Source organism: Girardinichthys multiradiatus, chromosome 10 (genome assembly GCF_021462225.1).
Source record: "Girardinichthys multiradiatus isolate DD_20200921_A chromosome 10, DD_fGirMul_XY1, whole genome shotgun sequence".
NCBI lineage: Eukaryota > Metazoa > Chordata > Actinopteri > Cyprinodontiformes > Goodeidae > Girardinichthys > Girardinichthys multiradiatus.
Genome location: NC_061803.1, coordinates 3,358,153 through 3,380,702, shown reverse-complemented (window position 1 = coordinate 3,380,702; position 22,550 = coordinate 3,358,153). Strand labels below are relative to the sequence as shown.

General features: G+C 39.8%; 1 protein-coding gene across 2 annotated transcripts in view; it reads left to right on the top strand.

Annotated features, from left to right (window-relative positions):
• Positions 1–22,550, top strand: part of ntn2 (netrin 2) — a 64,910-nt gene that overhangs the window by 13,374 nt on the left and 28,986 nt on the right. For both annotated transcript variants that reach the window (XM_047376782.1, XM_047376783.1), the window contains exon 2: positions 8,923–10,161. In XM_047376782.1, coding sequence (XP_047232738.1) covers positions 9,111–10,161 — 1,051 coding nt within the window. In that variant the 5' untranslated portion in view covers positions 8,923–9,110. The remainder of the gene's footprint in view (positions 1–8,922; positions 10,162–22,550) is intronic.

Sequence of the window (22,550 nt, the reverse complement as noted above, 5' to 3'; positions counted from 1 at the left end):
CAGATTCAGGGCCAACCATTTGGGCTTGGCCATGGAGGCCTGTGCATTCCTCAGCTGGGCGTTCAGTCTCTCTTCTTGTAGTGTCTCTAATAGTTGGAAAGGTAGAGAGTATTTCTCTTGGATGTATTATGATTCCCTTTGGATCCCCTTGCTTTGACTCCGAACACACAAGCTCTCTCCAGATCTGTGATGTATTATTGGAACTAGAGTTCAGGTATATTGTGGTGAGATTGAAATGTGTGGAAGAAGGCTGGGATCAGATTTAACCATGGTTGGGGTTAGGGCTGGGGGACCTTTCACATTAAACCTCAAACACCAACACACACACACACACACTAAATCTCTGAGTAGGATTTAAAAATTTGTCAGTGATCCCCCAGCTAATGACGCCCTCAGATGTGAGAGTTGACCTCCTCCTGCCCTCGAGCTTCCCGGCTCCTCCCCCCACCTCTCCTCATTCCTTAATGAATGCCAACTGAGGAGCTTAGAGTATGCTAAAGCTCAGAGTCCACCATCTTCTCATCCAGGCTCCACAAACGGTGGGACACTCATCACCAAGATGGAATTAAGGTGGAATTTAGACAGCTAATATATCAACCCCTTTAGCTGAGGCTTGTTAGTCATGATAATTCAGTTCAGCAGCCTATTTTCAGAAGGATAAAATTGAAGCAAGTGGTTCTGTGTTTAACCAAAGGGTGCTTGTTTTGAGATCTGCTTTTTTAATGAATCAGATATAAACAGAATGTAGGCTTGAGACCTGATGTGAAATGAAGCATATATATTGACCTAGATTATCTTCAGGTTGGTCCATGTCTTTCTGTGTTCTGAGCCAACCAACCCATTATCTCGCAGTCCCAGGTCTGTGGCCACCTTGCCAACTCTACAGACCACTGTAACACCTGGTTTATGCCTACTTCTTCTGTTGTTACCTGCATGTGCCCTGTGATTAGACCTGCTTGTTCCCTGAATCACCCAGTTCAGTGATTTGATTCTTCGGAATCAGGAATCCGAATCCGAATCATGAATCTCTATCAACCCAGAGTCATAATGTTTGCTGCTGCAGTAGACATAGTGAATTAGTGGAGTCATAAAAAGAAAGCACACTTAGTGAAAACACTGCAAACTCGGATTTGGTTCTAAACGACGAGTCACCACCACTAACTCCAGTTTGCCGGATCACAAAGTTTCAGAGTAATCTGAAACCTGTTTTTCCGAGTGGATACCCACATTCCCACTTTTCTTACAACGAGCATGAGTTGCAATGGCCAAACAGGAAGGACAGCAGGATAGAATCTGAAAGCACAGGGAATTGCACTGTTGAATATAAACCAGAGGGAATATTTATTGCAAAATGTTGCAAACACTTAAAAATTGCAAAGTAAAAAATTCAAAGTAACACTTCTGGTCAAACTGTATTTTAGAAGGTGTTAGGAATGTGCTTCCTCTATAGGTCCTTACTCTGATACTGAATACAGAAAGACTTATGAGGCAGTGACATCTGTTGTTTGAAATGAGAACAACAGTGAAAGTCATGTGCCACCATAAGCTATAAACTTTGGAGGAAGGCTTTAGACGTCCGAGGTTGCTGGAGATGTTGTTGGGTGAAGCTATACCAGAACCCTGGGAGGTTCCATCTTTGGCTCAGCTGTTTCTCTCCTTTCCCCACCTCCCCTGTCACCCTCCTCTACACCACCCAAAGCCAAATAAAGCCTCTCAGCGACTTCTGTTTTCCTAATCTGTGAACTTTGACAAAGACGCCCTTGCTTGAAAGAAAGACATCTCAACATGGTATGATCTCCCAGTGACATGGAGAAGCTGAAATAACGTTCCCTGGAATGTCTGCGTTGAGACCACCGGACCACCCTGCCATCCTTCAGTTTCCTTCAGTCTTCCTCTCTTTGTGTTGTTTGGGCGATTGCATGTTAGCACAACAACATTTCCATTGCCATTAATCAACAGAGGAATGCTGTAGTGACAGAGAAGCGACTTAGCGTGTATGTCACTGAACTCCCAGCAGGCATAGCATGTGGGAATGGTTTAACTGCTGCAGCACCTACTCATTGAATATCTTTGGAGTTGTATTCCTGAGCCGGGTCACATTGTACTCTAAAGGTTAAGTACCTAAAAAGGTTTGAGAAAATGAGAAAATAACCAGAAGAGGTCACTGTTGTTTTCATTTCCCTAATGGACTGAAGCCGCTTTAAACCGTTTTTCTTGTGCAAAGCTTGTATTTTTGTGACTAATGTGATCTACAGTGTGAAAAAGAATATATTTTAAAATTGGTGGTGGAGTGCAGCAGTAAATCCAGAAAATTTTTTGGTTTTTTTTCTGTTTGGTTTTCCCAACAAGGATCTTGTGGTAACTAACCGGTTCAGTATGGAAACCACAGTTTCACAATACAATTTTTAAATACTGAACAGATTTTGAGTGCTAAATGCATAATTGTTTTATTTACTGATGAGTCATTTCAAAAAATGGGCCCTGCATTTATAGACAATGTATTATTTAAAGGCTTGGCTCCTTTTCAGTGGAGTTAACCCATGACAAAGTGAAGTAAATAGAACAGAAATAGGCAATCAGACTTAGTTGATGGTAACCAAAATAACCTTTTTTTTTGTATTTAATTTAGCTCTGTAGTCAAAGTAATAAGATAATGCATAAATAATAAATCAGTATGAAATCTTAATATTCAAGACAAACTTGACTCATTTTCTCTGCTAACCATCTTTGGCTCTGTTGGCACTGTGGTTCTGTGTTGATGACTGGATTTATAGTGCCTTTCAAAAGTATTCATACTCCTAAAAATGTTCCACATTTTGTCATGTTACAAACAGTTTAATATAATTAGTTAAGATTCCATGTAATAGAGCAACACATGGTAGCACACAACAATGAAGTGGAAGGAAAATACATAGTTTCAAAAATTTTTACCCATAAAAATCCAAAAATGCAAACTGGATTTGTGTTCAGCTGCTTTTTCTCTGACAACTCTAAATAAAAGTTGGTGCAACCAAATGCTTTCAGAAGAAGGTGCTCTGGTCAGATGAGACCACAGCTAAACTTAGTTGCATTCATGCAAAATGCTTTGTGTGTGGGAAAATTAAACTACTACTCTTAACACACCTAGTGGTGGCAGCATCATGCTGTGGGGATGCTTTTCTTCAGCAAGGCTAGCCAAGGTTGCTGGGAAAGTAAATCCAGAACAATCCAGGAAGGAAATGTGTCAGAGGCTGCAGATGATTTGAGACTGGGGTGGAGGGTGAACTTCCAGCAGGACATCGACCCTAAATATACAGCCAGAGTTACAATGGGATGGTTTGGAACAAAGCTTGTTCATGTGTTAGAATGGCCTAGTCAAAGCTCAAACCTAAGGCCAGCTGAAAATCTGTTTTAAGACTGATCATAGAAGCTCTTTATGTCAAAATTTCAAATCACCAGTTGTTTGACATGTGGACACACACTGTGCAGTATACTTTATAACTGACAGGCTGTCATAATTTAATCTAGTGGTTTCCCTGTCACATTTTAGTGCCTAGTAGGGGCTAGGGACTCAAAGTGCTACAAACAGGTAAATAACCCCCAATTTATTTATGCTTTGCTTCCAGGACTTGTTGTCTTTATTAATAGGCTCTCTGAAGGTCTTTTGGATGACTATGGCTGCCTCAGTCCCCCAGATACAGCAACCCTTTTACCTCTATAAGAACAAAGAAGCTGGATAAGCAGAAAGCAAAATAAGAAGTCAGGTCTAAAAATGCTAACAACCCTCTGAAAATAATGTCCATATAACAGAAAGTGACGTAGAAATATCTAAAAAGTATCTGATAATAACAGACTTGGACCTCATAGATACATCATCTTCAATTGATTGTTTGCATTCCAGATTATCAGGCAGCCCTTTGGGAATCATTTCACTGGTGTATAAATAATGGAAACAGTGAATGGGTCAGATTGAAGTGATTTAATTAGGAAAACATATTCCCTTGAAAATGAACAGGAAGAACAGCTACAAGTAAGAGGAGAAGCAGCTGAAGCCCAAAGAAAGATGTGATGAAATTTTGCTTAAGACCACTTTAAAAGATTTCCAGAAAGTCTGTCTCACTGAGGCACAAAAGGAATGAGGGATAACTCTCTAAGACTTTTGCACAGTACTGTGAGTGCAGATCACTTACTTTATGGTCCTGTAAAATCAGAACACACTGCTGTTGAGCCATCCTATATATTGTGGATATGACAAGTTAATGTATTGCTTTGCCACCTAATCAATAAATATAGCAATCAAATTGTTTGGCATTCATCCTTCTTAAAAAGCCATCAGCGTGCAGCCTATCACTGCTTCTGCTTCACGTGTTAGGAGACAACTTCTTCCCCTGTTTGGAGAAACTTGTGGCTCGTTAAAAACAGAAGTACAGAACACATTGCTGAAACCTTTTTGCATTTTAAAGCTCAGTTGGTTAGATGTCTATGCTGACAACCTTGCAGAGTGTGCAGATCTGTACAGATTTCTGAGGTACTGCCTCACATTTAGCGGAGGGCTGTGAATGATTTCAACAGACGTTTTCTCTTTCTGTTTAACCTACTCGCTGATCTACCAGATGCACCTCACAGCACCAGACCGTGGAAGAGTCCTCCCATTAAGCTGAGCAGCACATGGACTACACCATATTTAGTCATTCTAAGCTGCGGTCCACCTAAATCTATCCCTCCGCTGTTTCTCCATGTGTTGCTCAATTTCTCATTGTTCTATTCTGTTGTCATTCTTTTTCCTCTTTTCTCCACATGTTGAATGTGTTGATGAAGATAAATAGAAGCCAATAAATTGCAGAAATCTATTATGATCCTCCCAGTGAATCTGAGATCCTTTTGTTTTTCCACAGTGGGTCTTTTTTATGGTGTGCTTTGACTGATAAACTCTTGTCTGCTTGACCATTTTAACCTCCTCATCGTTAAGCGCCTCTCTGTGAATAACAGCCTTATCCAAGCTGGGAAGACCTTTTACTCTAGTCATTTACAAGCAGGCAGTCCTTTGTCAGTGTTGATTTGTGTGCTCACGACTTTAAATAGGTTGTGTCGTGTCTCAGAATGGAAATTTAAGGGATCCAGTTACAAAGAAACCACATGCTTTTTGTGGTCATTACCAAGGTTCTGGCCTCATTCTGAACCACTCTTCTATCAGAATTGGAGAAACTCATTTTAATTTGTGGTTTTCTGGCACTAGTTTATATATTTTAATTGGGTTGAGGTCCAGGAGCTTGAGGTTAGCCTGCTTTATCCATCCCAAACCCAGTTTTGATGTGTGTTCAGGATCATTGTTGGAACACAAAACACCTCAAGGTGGCACTTAAGGACAATATCAAAAAATATCTTCCTTATTAGTTACTTTCTGTTAAACAACTCAAATTGATGGGATTTGAGTTGTTTAACAGTGGCAGTATGCCTATAAAATGGAAGACAAGGCATCAAACGTCACCAATGTGTTTAACCCTTTGGAATGGGAGCTGTCCAACACACATTTAATGTGTAACACCACACATCGACCACACTTTTCTCCACTCCGTGCCTCATTTGGTTTGGTGCTACTGGCTTTATCTGTGAAAGCTCACATGTGCTGGATATCGAGGGCTTGATTTGTGATTTATGAGGCAGCTGAAAGAAGGCCATCTTTGCAGTTTTTATGACAGAACTGTTTTCTGAAAGAGGCTAAAGTTTTACTCGTATGACCCACAGTCTATCCTAAACCAGAACATCCTGGAAAACGCTGAAAGGACTTTAACATAAAAACCGACTGAAAGGCCATTGACTGAGAAAGAAATTTGCAACTGCCTGCAAGAAAAAGCCTAATGTCTACAGGAAATAGTTTTTATAGTCAGAGGAGATTAATATTGAGCTCTTTGGTCAAATTAAAACTCCGTTTGAAGTGGATAAAGCAGATATTACGTTTCTGGACTGGCCCAGACCTGATCTATCCTAAAAATCCAGGAGACCAAGCATTTCAAATGGGTTGTACTTTTCTGATCAGAACTTGTCAAATATTCAGAAAGAGTAACACTAGAAACTTTTTGATGGCTCTGAAAAGTGTGTGGTTTCTGCAGGACCTTTATCCAAATATCAGTGCGGTTTATGTTTAGATTTGTGTCAGTATGTCCAGTTATGACCCTGTGTGGATTAGAAACAGCCAAATTAAAATTCACACTATTGATTTGATCATTTCTACAAGCCTTGAAACTGCATCTAAGTGCATCCTTGATGTTGGAGTTCTGACCCGTTTTGTGTTTTATTCAGTACTGACATTGTTATCAAACAATTTCTTAGTCATAAATTTGTTTAAAGATGCCATATCTGTTCTGAATATATTCCAATTAGGTTGAATGTTGTACTGTACTCTGACCTTCATTCTGTTTCAAATTTAATTTAATTCTTCTTTGTTTTTACATGAATTCTTAGTCAATTTAATCTCTCTGTGGCAAAGATTTTAATAAAATTAGCTCCTTAAACACAAATGGTTTCTGGTAAAACAAAAGGGGAAACATGGAGATAGCAAGTTGAGTTTTCTGTAGACGACTGAAATGTGCTCTATAAGTAATATTGACGACTTATAATCCTCTTTTATTGCCTTTAGTTCTTAGAGCGACTTTATGCTGAAAGAGTTTAGATAAAAAATACATTTTGTTTAAAATGACTTTTAGTCAACAGCTGCACACATTCTTCCACCTCGCCTCCTCGTTGTAACACTGTTCCCCTCTAAAACCCAATCTGAGCCTGAGAACAGACCAAATGGCTGTTCTTATATACTTGAGCACTGAAGAGCGGTCCCATTTACCAGGTCACTTGCTTCTTTATTGGGGGCTGCTGGCTTTGGACCCTTTGCACATAAAAAAAAAAATATTCTGTTCTTTTTTTTAGTTTGGACGACTGAACTGGATACAGAGGAGGCCTTTTGTTGTACGATGATGAAGAGGGAATTCTGTGGTAAAAGAAAATGTGGGGTTATGAGGAGGCGGATGGGATTCATTGTAGTTTAATAAACACCTTCCAAAGACCAATAGAGGACCTTCTCCACTCCTTAGCCGTTTTTAGTGAGATGGGGTTCTTCCAGATTTGACTCCCAGGGACAAAAAAAAAAAACAGGGATTAGGAAAGGAAAACCTTTTGGCAACACATACATCTCTTTCTTTCTCCCAAGGCTTTTTCTTCCTGCAACACCCAAATCTTTCTCTCACTGGGCCTCTCTCCTAGCTGTGAGCATTTCAATACAGGTATCAGTCTGGACCCAGAGCCTTAAAGGCTTGAATAGAGACGTGGCCTTAATTCCCCCCAATATGAAGCTTAGTCTTCAATAACTATCACTTTTAGGGAGTTTTCTGGTTCAGTGAATGAAGATTAGGCAGATTTATCATGGGGTTATCTGCTTTAAAACAGTGTTCCAATGGTTGATTTTGGGTACATTTAGATTTAGAAATAATAAACATCCCCATGTTTTAAGGGACTGAGGGTATTTTTTGTTATTTTTACATAGTTTAATTTATTTTGAAGCTTTTATATTTATCACAGTAACAATTGTTCGATATCAACTTTTCTCAGCAAACTCTCAGCTTTATGGTAGCAGAGGTCATTTTTTGGGCTGGAACAAAGAGTGAAAAATAATGTGAACCAAAGCAGGAAAAAATTGACATGCATTTTATCATATATTGCATTTCTTTACTCATTTAATGATTTTTTTATGCGTGAAATGAGTTTACCAAAATCTTAGCTTCACAAACGTAATAGCAAATATTGGGGCTGAAACCATTAATTGGAATTAATTGTTAATTTACTGATTATTAAAATAATTGTCAACTAATTTAGTAGTTGAGTAAACGTTACCTGGACTACACAGACTCTAAAACATGCCATTTGCCATTTGAAAAAACAACCCATTCAGAGCAGTAATTAGGCCAACATTGTACAAAAAATATATACATTTTGCATTTAAGATGAAAAACGTCTTTGGCGGTACATATGCTCTATCCAAAACTCCTCAAGTGGCATAATTTGGATAAATTAAGCACTTTTTGTCATCCGATTATTTATCAAATAATTAAAAAAATAGTCAACATATCATTTGATCAGATAAATAATCATTAGTTGCAGGCCTCGGAAATATGAATAATAGCAACAGCAAATAAATAAATAAATGCCATAAATTAAAATCCGTGTATACATTTCTAAACACTCAGATCATCTTAAAATAGTTAAGTAAAATTTTGAAAAATGATTCAGATTTATGGGAATTGTTTGGGGTGTTAATACGTATGGCCCGGCTGATTTCATTGAAAACTATTTATTCCCTAACATGTGATCTTTTACCTTCTATAAAAATGTACTCAAATGAAAGACTGGCTTTTACGAAGATTTTTCAGTATGAAATTATGTTACTATCCATAGATGTGTCAGGCACTCGTTCTCTTTTGTCAGGACTTTCCCTTTCAGCCGAGGTTCGACCAGAATCATACGCAGTTCACAGCTTTGCAGTCCCACATGGGGATTATTGGGGGCTGACTTCTGCCGTGCTTTTCAAGCTTGACCAGGAGGTGGGGGCAGTTTTGACCTGAATAGGAGAACTGAATGAACTAGAGGCATTGAAATTCAAGATGCAGTCACTTGCAGCCTCTAATGTCTCTCTTTAAATGGTCACTTCCTTTCACTTGGGGCCCTCATTTAACTGTCTGATCCTTTGACAAGCTTATAGTCCACGAAAACATTTACTTGGTATTGTCTGGTACAAAAGATTCAGTTTAAGTTTCTTTATAAGGGCAAGCTTAATTTGATTTTAAACAAATAGCTTTGTTTTATGTTGTAGATCAGTGTCACTTTCCATCTTATGTCCTGTTATGGTAAAAATATGCCTGTGACATTGACCTATCTGTGTGTTTCTCTCTCTTACAGGAAGGACTGGAGTGAAGGGTCACTGAGCTCAGACGATCTCCTTTCACTGACTGACAGTAATACACACAAGGGAAACATACTTGGACACAACCCTCCAGGACTACATAAAAGCTCAGCATTTTGCACAGTGTTGTGGACACACATCAAGCCCCAACTTTGCAGAAGTTAACACAGGCCCTTTAAGCAGGATGAGGGAACCTCTGAGGTGCCTGCTGGGCCTGTTCCTCCTCCTAAGTTCAGCCTCCACCCACAGTGCCACTAATCCATTCGCAGGGCAGCAGACCTCCTTAGACCCTTGCTATGATGAAACAGGAGCGGCCCGACGCTGTATCCCTGAATTTATAAATGCAGCCTTTGGCAAAGATGTGACTGTGTCCAGCGTCTGTGGCCGGCCTCCGACCCGCTCCTGCAGTGTTGTTGAGCGCAGTGATGAGCGGCCCTCTGTACGTGCGTGTCAAATTTGTGACTCATCTGACCCCCGTCGTGCCCACCCTGCCTCCTACCTGACTGACCTAAACTCAGCCCACAATCTCACCTGCTGGCAGTCAGAGAATCTGAACACATCTCCACACAATGTGACTCTCACCCTCTCTTTGGGTAAAAAGTTTGAGATCACTTATGTCAGTCTGCAGTTCTGCTCTCCACGACCCGAGTCCCTGGCCATATACAAGAGCATGGACTATGGCAAGACCTGGATGCCCTATCAGTTTTACTCCTCGCAGTGCAGACGTATGTACAACAAGCCCAACAAAGCAACTATTACAAAACAGAATGAGCAGGAGGCCCTGTGCACAGATGGCCACACTGAAATGTACCCACTTTCTGGAGGCCTTATTGCTTTCAGCACTCTGGATGGACGACCCTCTGGTAAAGACTTTGACAACAGCCCTGTCCTTCAGGACTGGGTCACAGTTACTGATATTCGTGTGGTCTTTAGTCGGCCCCAGGTTCCCAGGGAGCTTGTTTTGGGCTCTGGAAGCAACATTGGAGGAAGGGACGATGACCCAATGGCAGTAACTTCAACATTACCAACATATTTCTATGCAGTGGGAGACTTCCAAGTGGGTGGAAGGTGTAAATGCAACGGCCATGCCTCACGTTGTCTAAAAGACAAGGAAGGGAAGCTGGTATGTGACTGCAAACACAACACAGAAGGGCCTGAATGTGACCGGTGCAAGCCCTTTCACTACGACCGACCATGGCAGAGGGCCAATGCTCGAGAGGCCAATGAGTGTCTGCGTGAGTCCTCCGGTTTTTCTACCATTCTTATATAAGAAGATGACACTTCTGTGTTACAGCCAGCAAATCATCAAATATTTACTGAGGTCTTGGATGTCACACTGAATGGATGAATTATATTTTGCAAATTAAACATTTTGTTTCAATTTTATTGCAATTTTATATTCAACATATGATTCCAACAGTGTAAAACCCAGGTTGACTGATTTAAAACACATTTTATTGAGAAGGAAGATGGTGGTAAAGGATGTAGAGGTTTCACAAGGAAAACATGTTTTAATGTAATGTGGGAATTTAAAGGTATCACAAGAACGTGGTGGATCAGCTTGTGTTTTTCAAGTGAAAACTAATTTAGTTGGGGATGTTGGAAATGCATTTGCTAACAAACCAATTTGCTTTCTACACTCATTAATTAAATGAGAATACTACTGAAAAGTTCATTTATTTCACTAACTCAATTTACTAAGTGAAACACATTATATAGACTATTTACACACAGACTGATGTTTTAAAGTCTGTATTTCTGTTAACTATCATGATTTCCCACTTGAAAACAAGACATTTGAGATTAGAATATTACATCAGACTGATAAAAATTTTAATGTTAATGTTAATGCAGAAATGTGGGCTTAATGAAAAGTCTTTAATATCTGCTTAAAGGTTGTAATTTTAGAAAGGTACTTTTAATCTGACAAATGAGTCTCATCAAAATGCATATTCTAATTAACTGAATATGATTGTCTATGTTTTTTACACAGTCTGGAATAATATGGAAAGTACAGTATTTGAAATAAATATTTTCCAGGGCTTTGATAAATATGGAAAAAGAAAAGAAGTTATGGAAAAATGCATCCATCCATCCATCCATCCATCCATCCATCCATCCATCCATCCATCCATCCATCCATCCATCCATGCTATAGTACAAATATTGTAGAAATTTTAGCCATAAATTCATAGTAAAGCTTTCTGAAAAGTGACAAAAAGGACTGAAAACTTAATATAGAATTTTGACATAGCAATCCTGTTTCATAGTTTGCCATCTTCCTTTTGCATTTAATTTTCAAGAGTTAATTACCTTACTAGTTTGTTTTCTTGAGAGTGAAAAACTTTTTACTGCTAGCAAATCTAAACATAGGATGACAAGCTCTTGAGTCATTGGCACTCTGCAACCGCTAACCCATCCAAGAATGTTATTTGGCCTCACTCTACAAGTCATCCAGCCATTCTATGAAAGCTGACCAAGAAAAACTCCCCGCATTTTGAACAGAACAGTTTGTAAGCTGATTATTTTGCATTTGATTAAAGATGAAATTATAACAGGCTTAAATGAATGTACCGGCTGTGCAAACGTTTTGGATACTTGTATTTTTTCTGTTAGCATAAATAGACACAGGTTGAGCATAAACCAGGCCAGTTTTGCTTGTCACAGGAATTTGTTAGCATAGGAAAGTAAAACCATATTAGAAACCACTGTCCCCGTTTTAACCTTTGCTCACTGAAATGAAATTACAGTCAGCAAGAGGAAAAAAAACAGAGTGTATTTTTCTAACATGTTGTAATTACCCAGTGAGCTGGCCTGAGGTCATATTTAGCACTGAACAGCGCCAGATTTGTTTAAAGGGGACCAAGAGTGACAGAGCCAAAGAGGTAAGGCCATTTCAGGCTCAGAACAGCCAACAAATCCATCCTTTCCTCACCAGCTACTCTGAAATCTCCAATGCCAACCCTTCTTTGGCTTCAGATGTGTCTTTAAAACCCTCATTTACTCAGATGCGGATGGATGCAAACACACACACACACCACAACTCCTTCTTCAACAATATCCTGTCAATCCCTTAGTGAGCTCTCTCACATTTTTCCACACACCCTCTTACAAATGTCCCATAGCTGTTTCTGAGGTGTTATACCTGCTTCCCGTAAATCTCTTTGCTCTGGGATTGATATGTTACTTCGATCCAGAACGTCTGGACAAAACATCCAGATTTTGCTGGCCAACTTCAATGACCTAATCCTTCTGCTTAGGCAGGGCAGTTACAGCCTTTTTGCTGGTTGCACGCTATACCTGCTCATAGATTCAAACATGCCAAAAAGCTATTCCCACTTGTCTGGGATTTCCAGTTCCTAAAGTGCCTTTACAGAATTTCAGTGAAACTGTGTTGAGAATGCCCCTAAAGTAGCAGGGAGTCCTAAAAATCATCTGTCTTTGTTTTTCAGTTTGATACCTTCCTGTCAAACGGGGCTGAAGGGTTGGCCTAAAGGTCTTACACTGTGCCACACTGGAAACGTGCTGTAAAGCAGCAACTTACAGAGCTTAGGAGTACCTTAGGTATCACAAGAACCCCTTCAAGGTCTATGGGGGAGGTTGGGCTGAACGTAGTGACAACCCTTAGTTTTCTGCCTCATCACTGACTCAATGATTAAAAAATGATGTGCTTGAAGCATTTGCCAATTGCTTGTTTTTAAAACGCAAATAGTGTATAGCTCCTGATAGTTAAGCAGTCAAAATTTGCAGAAAGGTGATGATATAAAGTTTGAAAAATCAACGTTGGCCTTCAATGAGCAACGTAATTACACCTAAGACAAACATAGGTGCTAAATTGCTCAACTCAAATTTGACTTCATGAAATGCAGAAATGAGGAGGAGTCAGGAGTAATGTTATCTGAGTGCAATAGTTCAAAGACTTAACAAACCGGCATCCCGAGGGGCAATTTAAAAGGCTGTGTGGCAGGCCCTAAGTAATAGATTTAATGGTAGTTCAAATATTCAGATGGCACTTGAATTAGGGTCAGAGGAAAAACAGATCATTGATTCAGCGAATTATTTTGGATAAACATGCAGGAGGAACCTTTGGAGAGAGTGGTTATTGTTTCAACAAGATCTGTAGACATCATAAAAAATGAAAAAAAAGTTTTAAAATAAATAATTTTCTAAAGGGACAAACTTTGTGCTCATAATTAACAAATGTAGTTACATCAGTGGTCTGGCTGTTGACTCCCTGCTAGAGCAATGGATGGAAGCCATAGTGTAAATTTGGTTGTGTCCTTTTCATTAGGGTTTGGATTGTTCTGTCCCTTAAAGCTGAGATTCCACTTCTTCAATGATCCTGATTGATGAAGTGTTTCCAATGGAGAGACTATTGTTGGTTCACCAATGTTTCCTTTGTGGCTTAGATGCTCACTACATGTTCTTCCTATGTTTTACATGTCCTTTCAACATATGGGGAATATGTTAAATAGTTCAAACAATCTTGTATTTTTAGGACCAAACACACTTTTTTTGCTTACAGCCATAAGGAGTGATTAGCTTCAAGATGGTGGCATTACACATGCTATATTATCATCCATATAAGGACGTGTTTCCTGGCTCGTTGTGTCTGACAGGGGTGTTTTAAATTTACTTATCCACTTATAAAAACAATAGAAAGCCCTTTTTGTCCCACATTCAGGAGGTTTTCTGGCTCGGAAAGTTTATGATAATTGCCCTTTAAGCTCACTAGGAGTTGGGCAATGGGTAAAATAAGTTTAGAGTAAGGAGCAGTTGTATTTTTGCCCCATCACTGAGATAGTTGGTTATTTTAAAAATAAGTTTTCTTAAAGTTTTTTCCAAACACCTGTTTTTCACAGGTTTTTGCTCCCACACTCATTAGTATTTTCTTAAATTTTTACCCTGAACAAGAAAACTGCCACTTTTTGGTGTGATTGTTCTCCAGGTCCTGCTCCAAGGTAACTGCCTGATGTCTTGGCAAGCTCGTGTACTGTCTCCCTACACAAGCCATGCACACACACGTCTATCTGCTGCCTACGCTGCTATGAATCGTCCCTCAAGACACAGGTTTACAAATCACCGCTGAAGTAGTTGAAGACGGCCGCCTCATAAATGACTGTGTGTGTTTGCTTTGAGGGATTCATGGTGGAAAAAGCTGTGATTTATCTCCCCTTAGCTTGAGCCATAGGACAGAAGGAGGAAACAGATGGATAAGAGCAATTTGGCTTCTGGCTGTGATGGAGTACTGGCTTTTCTGTTGGCATGGTAGAAGTTATGATGTAAATACTTTACGTTCATTTAAAGATCTGAGACAATATATCATGCTTTAATTGTCTGCCAAAAAGAGGCATTTTATAGAGACAACGACGTGAAATCATGAACAGATGATAATTCATGTTGAAGCAGTAGCACTATGCTGTTGGCTGTGTCTGCACCTACCCTGACCCTTTTTGGCTGTGGCACCAAGCTGTTCTGTTCTGCAGAGCTTCCTATACCTCATTTCTTACTCAAACCACAGGAAGTCCAGAAAACTGCTCTGGGACTCTATAAGCTCAAGGCCAGAAACCATCCATCCCTAATTGACCAGCTAAGCCAGGTCTGCTTTCAGTGTTGCACCAGACACACTGGTATGCATTCATGGCATAAAATAAAAAGGTAATACAAAGGCTGTGTGCCAGAAATGCAGGTGAGCCATGGTTGGCAGTAGAGCTGAGGGTTACTATGCAGCAGTGTTTGGGTGTGGTGCTGAATATTGTGAATAGGAAATTTGACATCTTGCCTCAGTGAGATGGTTTTCTGTTTTAGCATAATCATTGTAGTTTCCTCAGAAATGTAACTAATAAATAAGTAACCCTTTGAGTCTTAATTTACACTGGGGAATATTAGTATTGAGCACACCAATATTTTTCTGAGGTAATACTTTTCTGATATGTTTATATCAGGCCAGATATGAGGAAGAGCCCAAGTAACACAATAGGTCTGTGCATTAAGTGTAACAAGTTTAGCCAAAAGAAGAAGGACTGAATATGGTGACTGAAATGTACTTAATGGTTAGTAAAAAAGGCTTTTTTGGTAAAGACGTCTCCTAAATGGCTGAACTAGTACCATGATTTGTGTTGCTGATTGTCTGTGCCATTCTAGCTGTCAAGACTTTCCCTCCCATATGTTTGGGATTATGTCTAGCTTAAAAATCCACCACAGTCTCAGCTTCAGACTCTGATCAAAAACGTCTCGGTAAATTTCTCTATTTATCCTTCCTTCACTTGTCAGAAATCTTCCAGTACCACACCTTGAAAAACACCCACACACAATGACGTCCTCCGAAGTTTACTGTTAGTATGGAGTTTTTTGAGGTGATGTACAGTGCCATTCCCCCAAACAAGGTGCGTGCCAAGGCGTCTAAATGATTTGAGTTGCGACTACATTCTCCCTGTAATTCACTGCCTTGTCCAAATGTTCTGCAGAAAACTGTTATTCTTCAGCAGTGAGCATGCATTGAAGCCATGGAGTGCATTACTTTTTTTATGAAACTACTGTAACTGCTAAGGTCTTTCTGAAGCTTTCTGCCACTGCTCCTCTTGTAACAATAAGGCTGTGAAGGTCTTTTTTTCTTTGCTTTTACCCATTATGAGATGCTTTTGTGATGATTTGGTAGTAGGAAACCATTTTATAGGACTAAACCAGCTGGCATTAATTCTCGCTAAGAGGGGGCAGGACGGCTTTTAAATGATTGACAGATTTCCGCTATTTTCTTGGCTCTTCATACCTTTTTGAAGCTCTGTTCAGTACTTATTATTCCCTGTGTCATTTTACTTTATGAAACATGACAATAAATGGATAGATTTGCTTCGATTTATTTGTATTTGTGGATTATGTGACTTGTTACTGACATCCGATGTGAATTTCCCGTCAGTAGAGGCATTAGAAATATATTTATAGAGTAAATCAGGCGTTCCCAAAGTGTGGCCTGGGGTCGTTTGTGACTCTTGAAATTATTTTGTGTAGCCCCTCCCCCCAACCACAAGTCAAGAATAGTATAAATTTGATCAACAAAATACAAAAAAAGTTTTTTTGAATAATTAAAAAAGTTCAAGGTCCTTTTTATGTTTTGGGCCTACAATTATTCACAGATCTCATCTATACAGAAATCTGACTGCTTTGATTGTTTCATGAACATTTTGTTAGACTTACTTTGCATTTTTGATTCAGTGAGAAACTAATAATTTGTTTTCACTGCCCTGTGAGTATTTTCAACTTGCCAAGTACGGGAGTTTTTTATTTTTCCCATTCTACACCAGATCATATTGCATCATCACCTGCAGAAAACTGCACACACACTATTTCTGGAAGAAATGTTGCCTTGTATATAGTAAATGCTGTCAGATTTAGTCTGAAACACAAATAAAACAGTTATTTTAAATCTTTCATGCCAGAAGTACAAATAATTCACAATTCAAGTGTGCTCAAGCATTTTGAGGGAGCTTTTGTGGCTTTGGTGGCATTATTTAGAAATAGAGATATCTCTAGAGGCAAAACATTGTAATCCAGCAGCTGCACATGTTTGTCACAAGAAAAAGGCCAACCATGAGTAGTTGATCATGAACATGGCTCAGATGAAGCTTTCTGATCTCCATGACAGAGCTGAAAAACACAGAAAAAACTCCCCTTTTTTTTTTAAATCTCTCTCTTCAATAACCTCACTGACAGGTGGCAGATGGTTAGTCCATGCTGATTAGACTTTCAAAATAGCCTTCCCCCACACCATCTCAAGAGCAAGCAGGGGTCAGGTCCATGTTCCAGGCATTCAGCAGATTTGTCAATTCGCTTTTTACTCCTGGAGATTCTATCCATTTCAACTAGTATTGTTTGGGTAACAGGAACATAACGATTTCTTTACATTACATTTAATAGTTGCATGGAGAGGAACAGGACTTGTGTGTTTTTGTCCTTTGGTTGTAATATAAAGGTAATGTTATGTGGTGTGTGTTAGGTGAAGGACCAAAGTGCAGACAGGATTGTGGGATGAGCATAATCATGATTTATTAAGAATAATAGAAAACTTACTAGAAACACAAGAAGAACAGAACATGAAGCGTGGGTAGAGTCACAGGCAAATTAACTGGGAGAGTCACAGGAGATGACTAGAAGTGTAGCGGAAGGATCCAGCAGAGAACCAGAGCTTGTATACTGAGGGAGGTGCGGAGAATGACATTGGATGCTGGTGTGTTCATCAGGGGATAATGTGGAGCAGCTGAGACAGAAGGTTAGCAGGGGGGCTGAAGGAAGGAAACTAATTAATACAGAGGAGCTGAACTAAGAGACAAACCTTAGGGAATAAACTAGAATACGTGGAATAACAGTCAAGAAATAAGTAAGAAACTAAACCTAAATGAATTGACGGGCAAGACCTTACTGACACTAATGAACACAAAGGAATAAAGTATATATGGCCAGATCATATAGAAAACAGTAAATGACAGGGAAATAGTGAGAACGCAATGGGTGCGACTGTGGCACAGGGGTAAAAACGCATGACCCATGTAGGCCCTCAGTTCTCGACGCATCCCGTGACCTGGTTCAACTCCTGGTGCAGGCACATTTGCTGCATGTCTTCCCTATTCCTGTTGTCTTTCTAAAGGGAAATAAAGGCCACTACTACTGAAAAAAATAGTGAGAAAACAATCAACTGAAAACCAAAACCTTACATCCTAACATCATGACAGGTAACCTCATTCAGACCAGAAGAAGTTTGTAGACTCAGTTATTTAACAAACTTCATCAATATACTTTATCTGCACTGAGAAAGCATCATGGCATGAAGAGAAACTTAAAAAGAGCCACACGTGCCTTATTTCTTAATTTAGGTGACTTAAAGGGATAATTTGGACCTTTGAAGTGGGGTTATGTTAAAAGTTAGCTTCATCCTGAAGGATGTCATAGGATGTCATCCCACATTTTTTAAATCAAGGGAAGCAACTTTTCATCCTCCCATTTTGTTCACCCTAAAAGCGTCTGATCACTCCCTGTGGTCAGACACATTTATAATGTCTGTTAGTTTTCATTGTACTATTTTGTTCCAACCATCTGTCCATCCGTCCGTCGTCCATCCATGCTCTATACCCACTTCTACTTGGAGGGTTGCGGGTGGGTTGTTGCCTATCTCCAGCGGTCATTGGGAAAGAGAAACCCTGGACAGGTTGCCAATCCATCACTGGGCAATGCAGAGACAAGACACACAACCATGTATACACTTACACTCATACCTAACGGCAACTTAGAGAGACCAAATAACAGTTGGAGTGTGGGAGGAAGCTAAAATACCCAAAGAAAATCTACATAAGCATATAGAGAACCTACCAACTCCATGCAGAAGTAGCCCAGGCTGAGATCTGTACCCAGGACAAGTGCTCCACTGTGCAGCCCCCTTTGCAAATCAGCAAACTAAAAATGAAAACAAGAAATAATGGCTTAATTCTAGCCCCACTTTCCTTCACCTCTGTGTTAGTTCAGTGGTTTGCAGATCAAACCCGGGATCATCTGCACAAAATAAGCATGCCCTTATTAAAGGTTACCAAAACAATATACAGGTCCTTCTCAAAATATTAGCATATTGTGATAAAGTTCATTATTTTCCATAATGTCATGATGAAAATTTAACATTCATATATTTTAGATTCATTGCACACAAACTGAAATATTTCAGGTCTTTTATTGTCTTAATACGGATGATTTTGGCATACAGCTCATGAAAACCCAAAATTCCTATCTCACAAAATTAGCATATCATTAAAAGGGTCTCTAAACGAGCTATGAACCTAATCATCTGAATCAACGAGTTAACTCTAAACACCTGCAAAAGATTCCTGAGGCCTTTAAAACTCCCAGCCTGGTTCATCACTCAAAACCCCAATCATGGGTAAGACTGCCGACCTGACTGCTGTCCAGAAGGCCACTATTGACACCCTCAAGCAAGAGGGTAAGACACAGAAAGAAATTTCTGAACGAATAGGCTGTTCCCAGAGTGCTGTATCAAGGCACCTCAGTGGGAAGTTTGTGGGAAGGAAAAAGTGTGGCAGAAAACGCTGCACAACGAGAAGAGGTGACCGGACCCTGAGGAAGATTGTGGAGAAGGGCCGATTTCAGACCTTGGGGGACCTGCGGAAGCAGTGGACTGAGTCTGGAGTAGAAACATCCAGAGCCACCGTGCACAGGCGTGTGCAGGAAATGGGCTACAGGTGCCACATTCCCCAGGTCAAGCCACTTTTGAACCAGAAACAGCGGCAGAAGCGCCTGACCTGGGCTACAGAGAAGCAGCACTGGACTGTTGCTCAGTGGTCCAAAGTACTTTTTTTGGATGAAAGCAAATTCTGCATGTCATTCGGAAATCAAGGTGCCAGAGTCTGGAGGAAGACTGGGGAGAAGGAAATACCAAAATGCCAGAAGTCCAGTGTCAAGTACCCACAGTCAGTGATGGTCTGGGGTGCCGTGTCAGCTGCTGGTGTTGGTCCACTGTGTTTTATTAAGGGCAGGGTCAATGCAGCTAGGTATCAGGAGATTTTGGAGCACTTCATGCTTCCATCTACTGAAAAGCTTTATGGAGATGAAGATTTCATTTTTCAGCACGACCTGGCACCTGCTCACAGTGCCAAAACCACTGGTAAATGGTTTACTGACCATGGTATCACTGTGCTCAATTGGCCTGCCAACTCTCCTGACCTGAATCCCATAGAGAATCTGTGGGATATTGTGAAGAGAACGTTGAGAGACTCAAGACCCAACACTCTGGATGAGCTAAAGGCCGCTATCGAAGCATCCTGGGCCTCCATAAGACCTCAGCAGTGCCACAGGCTGATTGCCTCCATGCCACGCCGCATTGAAGCAGTCATTTCTGCAAAAGGATTCCCGACCAAGTATTGAGTGTATAACTGTACATGATTATGTGAAGGTTGACGTTTTTTGTATTAAAAACACTTTTCTTTTATTGGTCGGATGAAATATGCTAATTTTGTGAGATAGGAATTTTGGGTTTTCATGAGCTGTATGCCACAATCATCCGTATTAAGACAATAAAAGACCTGAAATATTTCAGTTAGTGTGCAATGAATCTAAAATATATGAATGTTAAATTTTCATCATGACATTATGGAAAATAATGAACTTTATCACAATATGCTAATATTTTGAGAAGGACCTGTACAATATATACCTTAATGTTCGCCAAGCGTTCATTGTAGGCAAGAGCCTATTTTCCACCGAAAGCCCAGGATTTAAAGCCACAGGAATTGTTCTACCTATTCTATAGGAATCCCAGGAAATCTTGTAGGTTCGTTTTCCATTGCCACTGACCATTTAAATTAGCCTTGTTGCATACAGCTCTGCCACTTAAAATAATCCCAGGGAAAGCTGAAAAGACTTACTCCAGACCTGAACCATTTACCCGTAAAAGTAAAGCCCCAGAAAAGTGAAATTACCCAGGTAAAGTTGTATCGAACTTTACCCGGGCTTACCAAAGCATGGGGCTTTTCCAAAGCCTGGGGCTTTTGTACAGGCAATGGAAAAGCCCCTTATATTAATAGGTAAAGTAATGTTTCTACAGGCTGCATTAGGTTTGAGATTCCCATCCGATGTGCATGTGAAGATCAGATTACTTTTTCTTAAGGGATCAAATGTGTGCAGGAGGATGGAGGAGAGGGTAGAAGTTATTTATTTTTTTCAGATTTAATAACACAATCAGGCACTCATGTTTTCAGTATGCGTTTCACACTGGAAGGTATCTGGTGGCACACTGCCTTGTAGTTGTTTTTGCTGTGTAAATAATTATGGAGCTCTGTGTAAATAATGACCCAATGCAAAAGTAATCTCAATTTTTTAAACAATGTAAAGGTTCAATAAAATAGCATAGACATCGATATTTTTTGGATAGGAGTTTTACTTTGGTACTTTGGTCAAGGCCTCATTTGAACTAGATGTTAGCTTCAGCCTCCAGGACCAACTAATCTGGATTCATGCTAATTTAAGATGCCAAGAGAGTTAACTAACTAACTAACTAACTAACTAACTAACTAACTAACTAACTAACTAACTAACCTAAGATCTGTTACTTGAAGTAGGTAGGACCCAAATGACCCCTTTGGAGGTGTGGGGTTCCCGGGAAAAAGCCAGTGAGATGTTTGGTTTTTAAATAATTACAAGGCCAAACGATTTTGTTTTAATATTGTTTGTGTGGCAAATGAAGTTACCATGTGGCAAAACATGCAACCACACGTTGAGGTCATCATACATAAGGTGTGTGAGCTTTGGTTTTAATTGGGAGTTTGTCTGTAAAGAAGGCTTCAGAGTTTGTTCAGTGTGATTAGTTTGAACTACAGCTTTGCTTTTTAACTTTATTTTCTCTGTCAGAGCTACAGAATTGGTCCTTGGCCAACCCAAAGGGGATTGATTTGATTTTCTTTTTCAGAAACCACCCAGGAAGACTTTTCTTGCAGAAAAAGTGGAACACGGAGAAACGATTGTTAAAGACAGATAAGTGCCAAATAACAGAATTAATACTGTAGAGATTTAAAAAGCTGTGCAGATACATGTGTGGGAGCCACATGTAATCTAGTTGTGCCTTGCAGTGTTTCATCCCAGTGCCAAAGCAAACTGGGGAAGCTACAGACTGTGCCCACCCTGCTTTCTGAGGCCCACACTGGTTCTCCCTCACAGATGGTTGTAATCACCTCCTGAGGTGTCCGTCACTGTTGGGGCTCTCCTCTTTTCTGTCCATGTGGAACTAACTGACTTTTGTCAAAGAGTAACTCTTTGCCCACAGATGTTTATCCCTTACTGCATATTTTTGACCTATTTCTCCTCTTTGATACAAGGTATTGAGTTCTTTGTGTTTTTGTAACATAATTATTATGCTGTTGCAAGCCCCTCTGTTTTATTGCATGAGAAAATGTGTTTTTTGGCTCCCTGACAGTTTTTCTGGTTGCAGCCAGAATCAGAGACTATTAGGATAAAATACAGCGTCTTTCAATATTCATACACCGTGAATCTATTGATATTATGTTGAGCTTCAGCCACATACTGTGTAATGATTAAGTAGAATTTTATGGGAGGTTTGTACACAGGTTTGTCTTGGAGCATCTGCCGCTGTATTTTTGACGTGTGTCTGACACCACCAGTGTGCTTTCCACTAATAGTTGTCCAAAGATTCTCCCAACTGAGCTGTGGATATCTGCAGCTCATCCAGAGTTACTATGGGCTTCTTGGCTGCTTCTATGATTAATTATCTTCTTGTCAGGTTAGGTGGATGTCCTTGTCGTGCTAGCTTTTTTATTATTACAGTACATTACAAAAGTATGCATTTGTATTGGTCCATCACATAAAACCTCAATACAATACATTGACAATTGTTTTAATGTGATAAAATGAAAAAACGATCTGCTGCTAAGTATGAGCAGCACAATGTCTGTTCCTGTATTTGGTTCACTGTCATTCTTGTCTCTGAAACAGCTTCTCATCCAATTTATAAAATCAGTCTCGGAAGTGACAAAATGTTTTCCTTCATTAACTAGGTTACCTATCCTGAACTTTATTTTAAATATTCAGAGATTTTTCATGACCTTTAAGGAATACG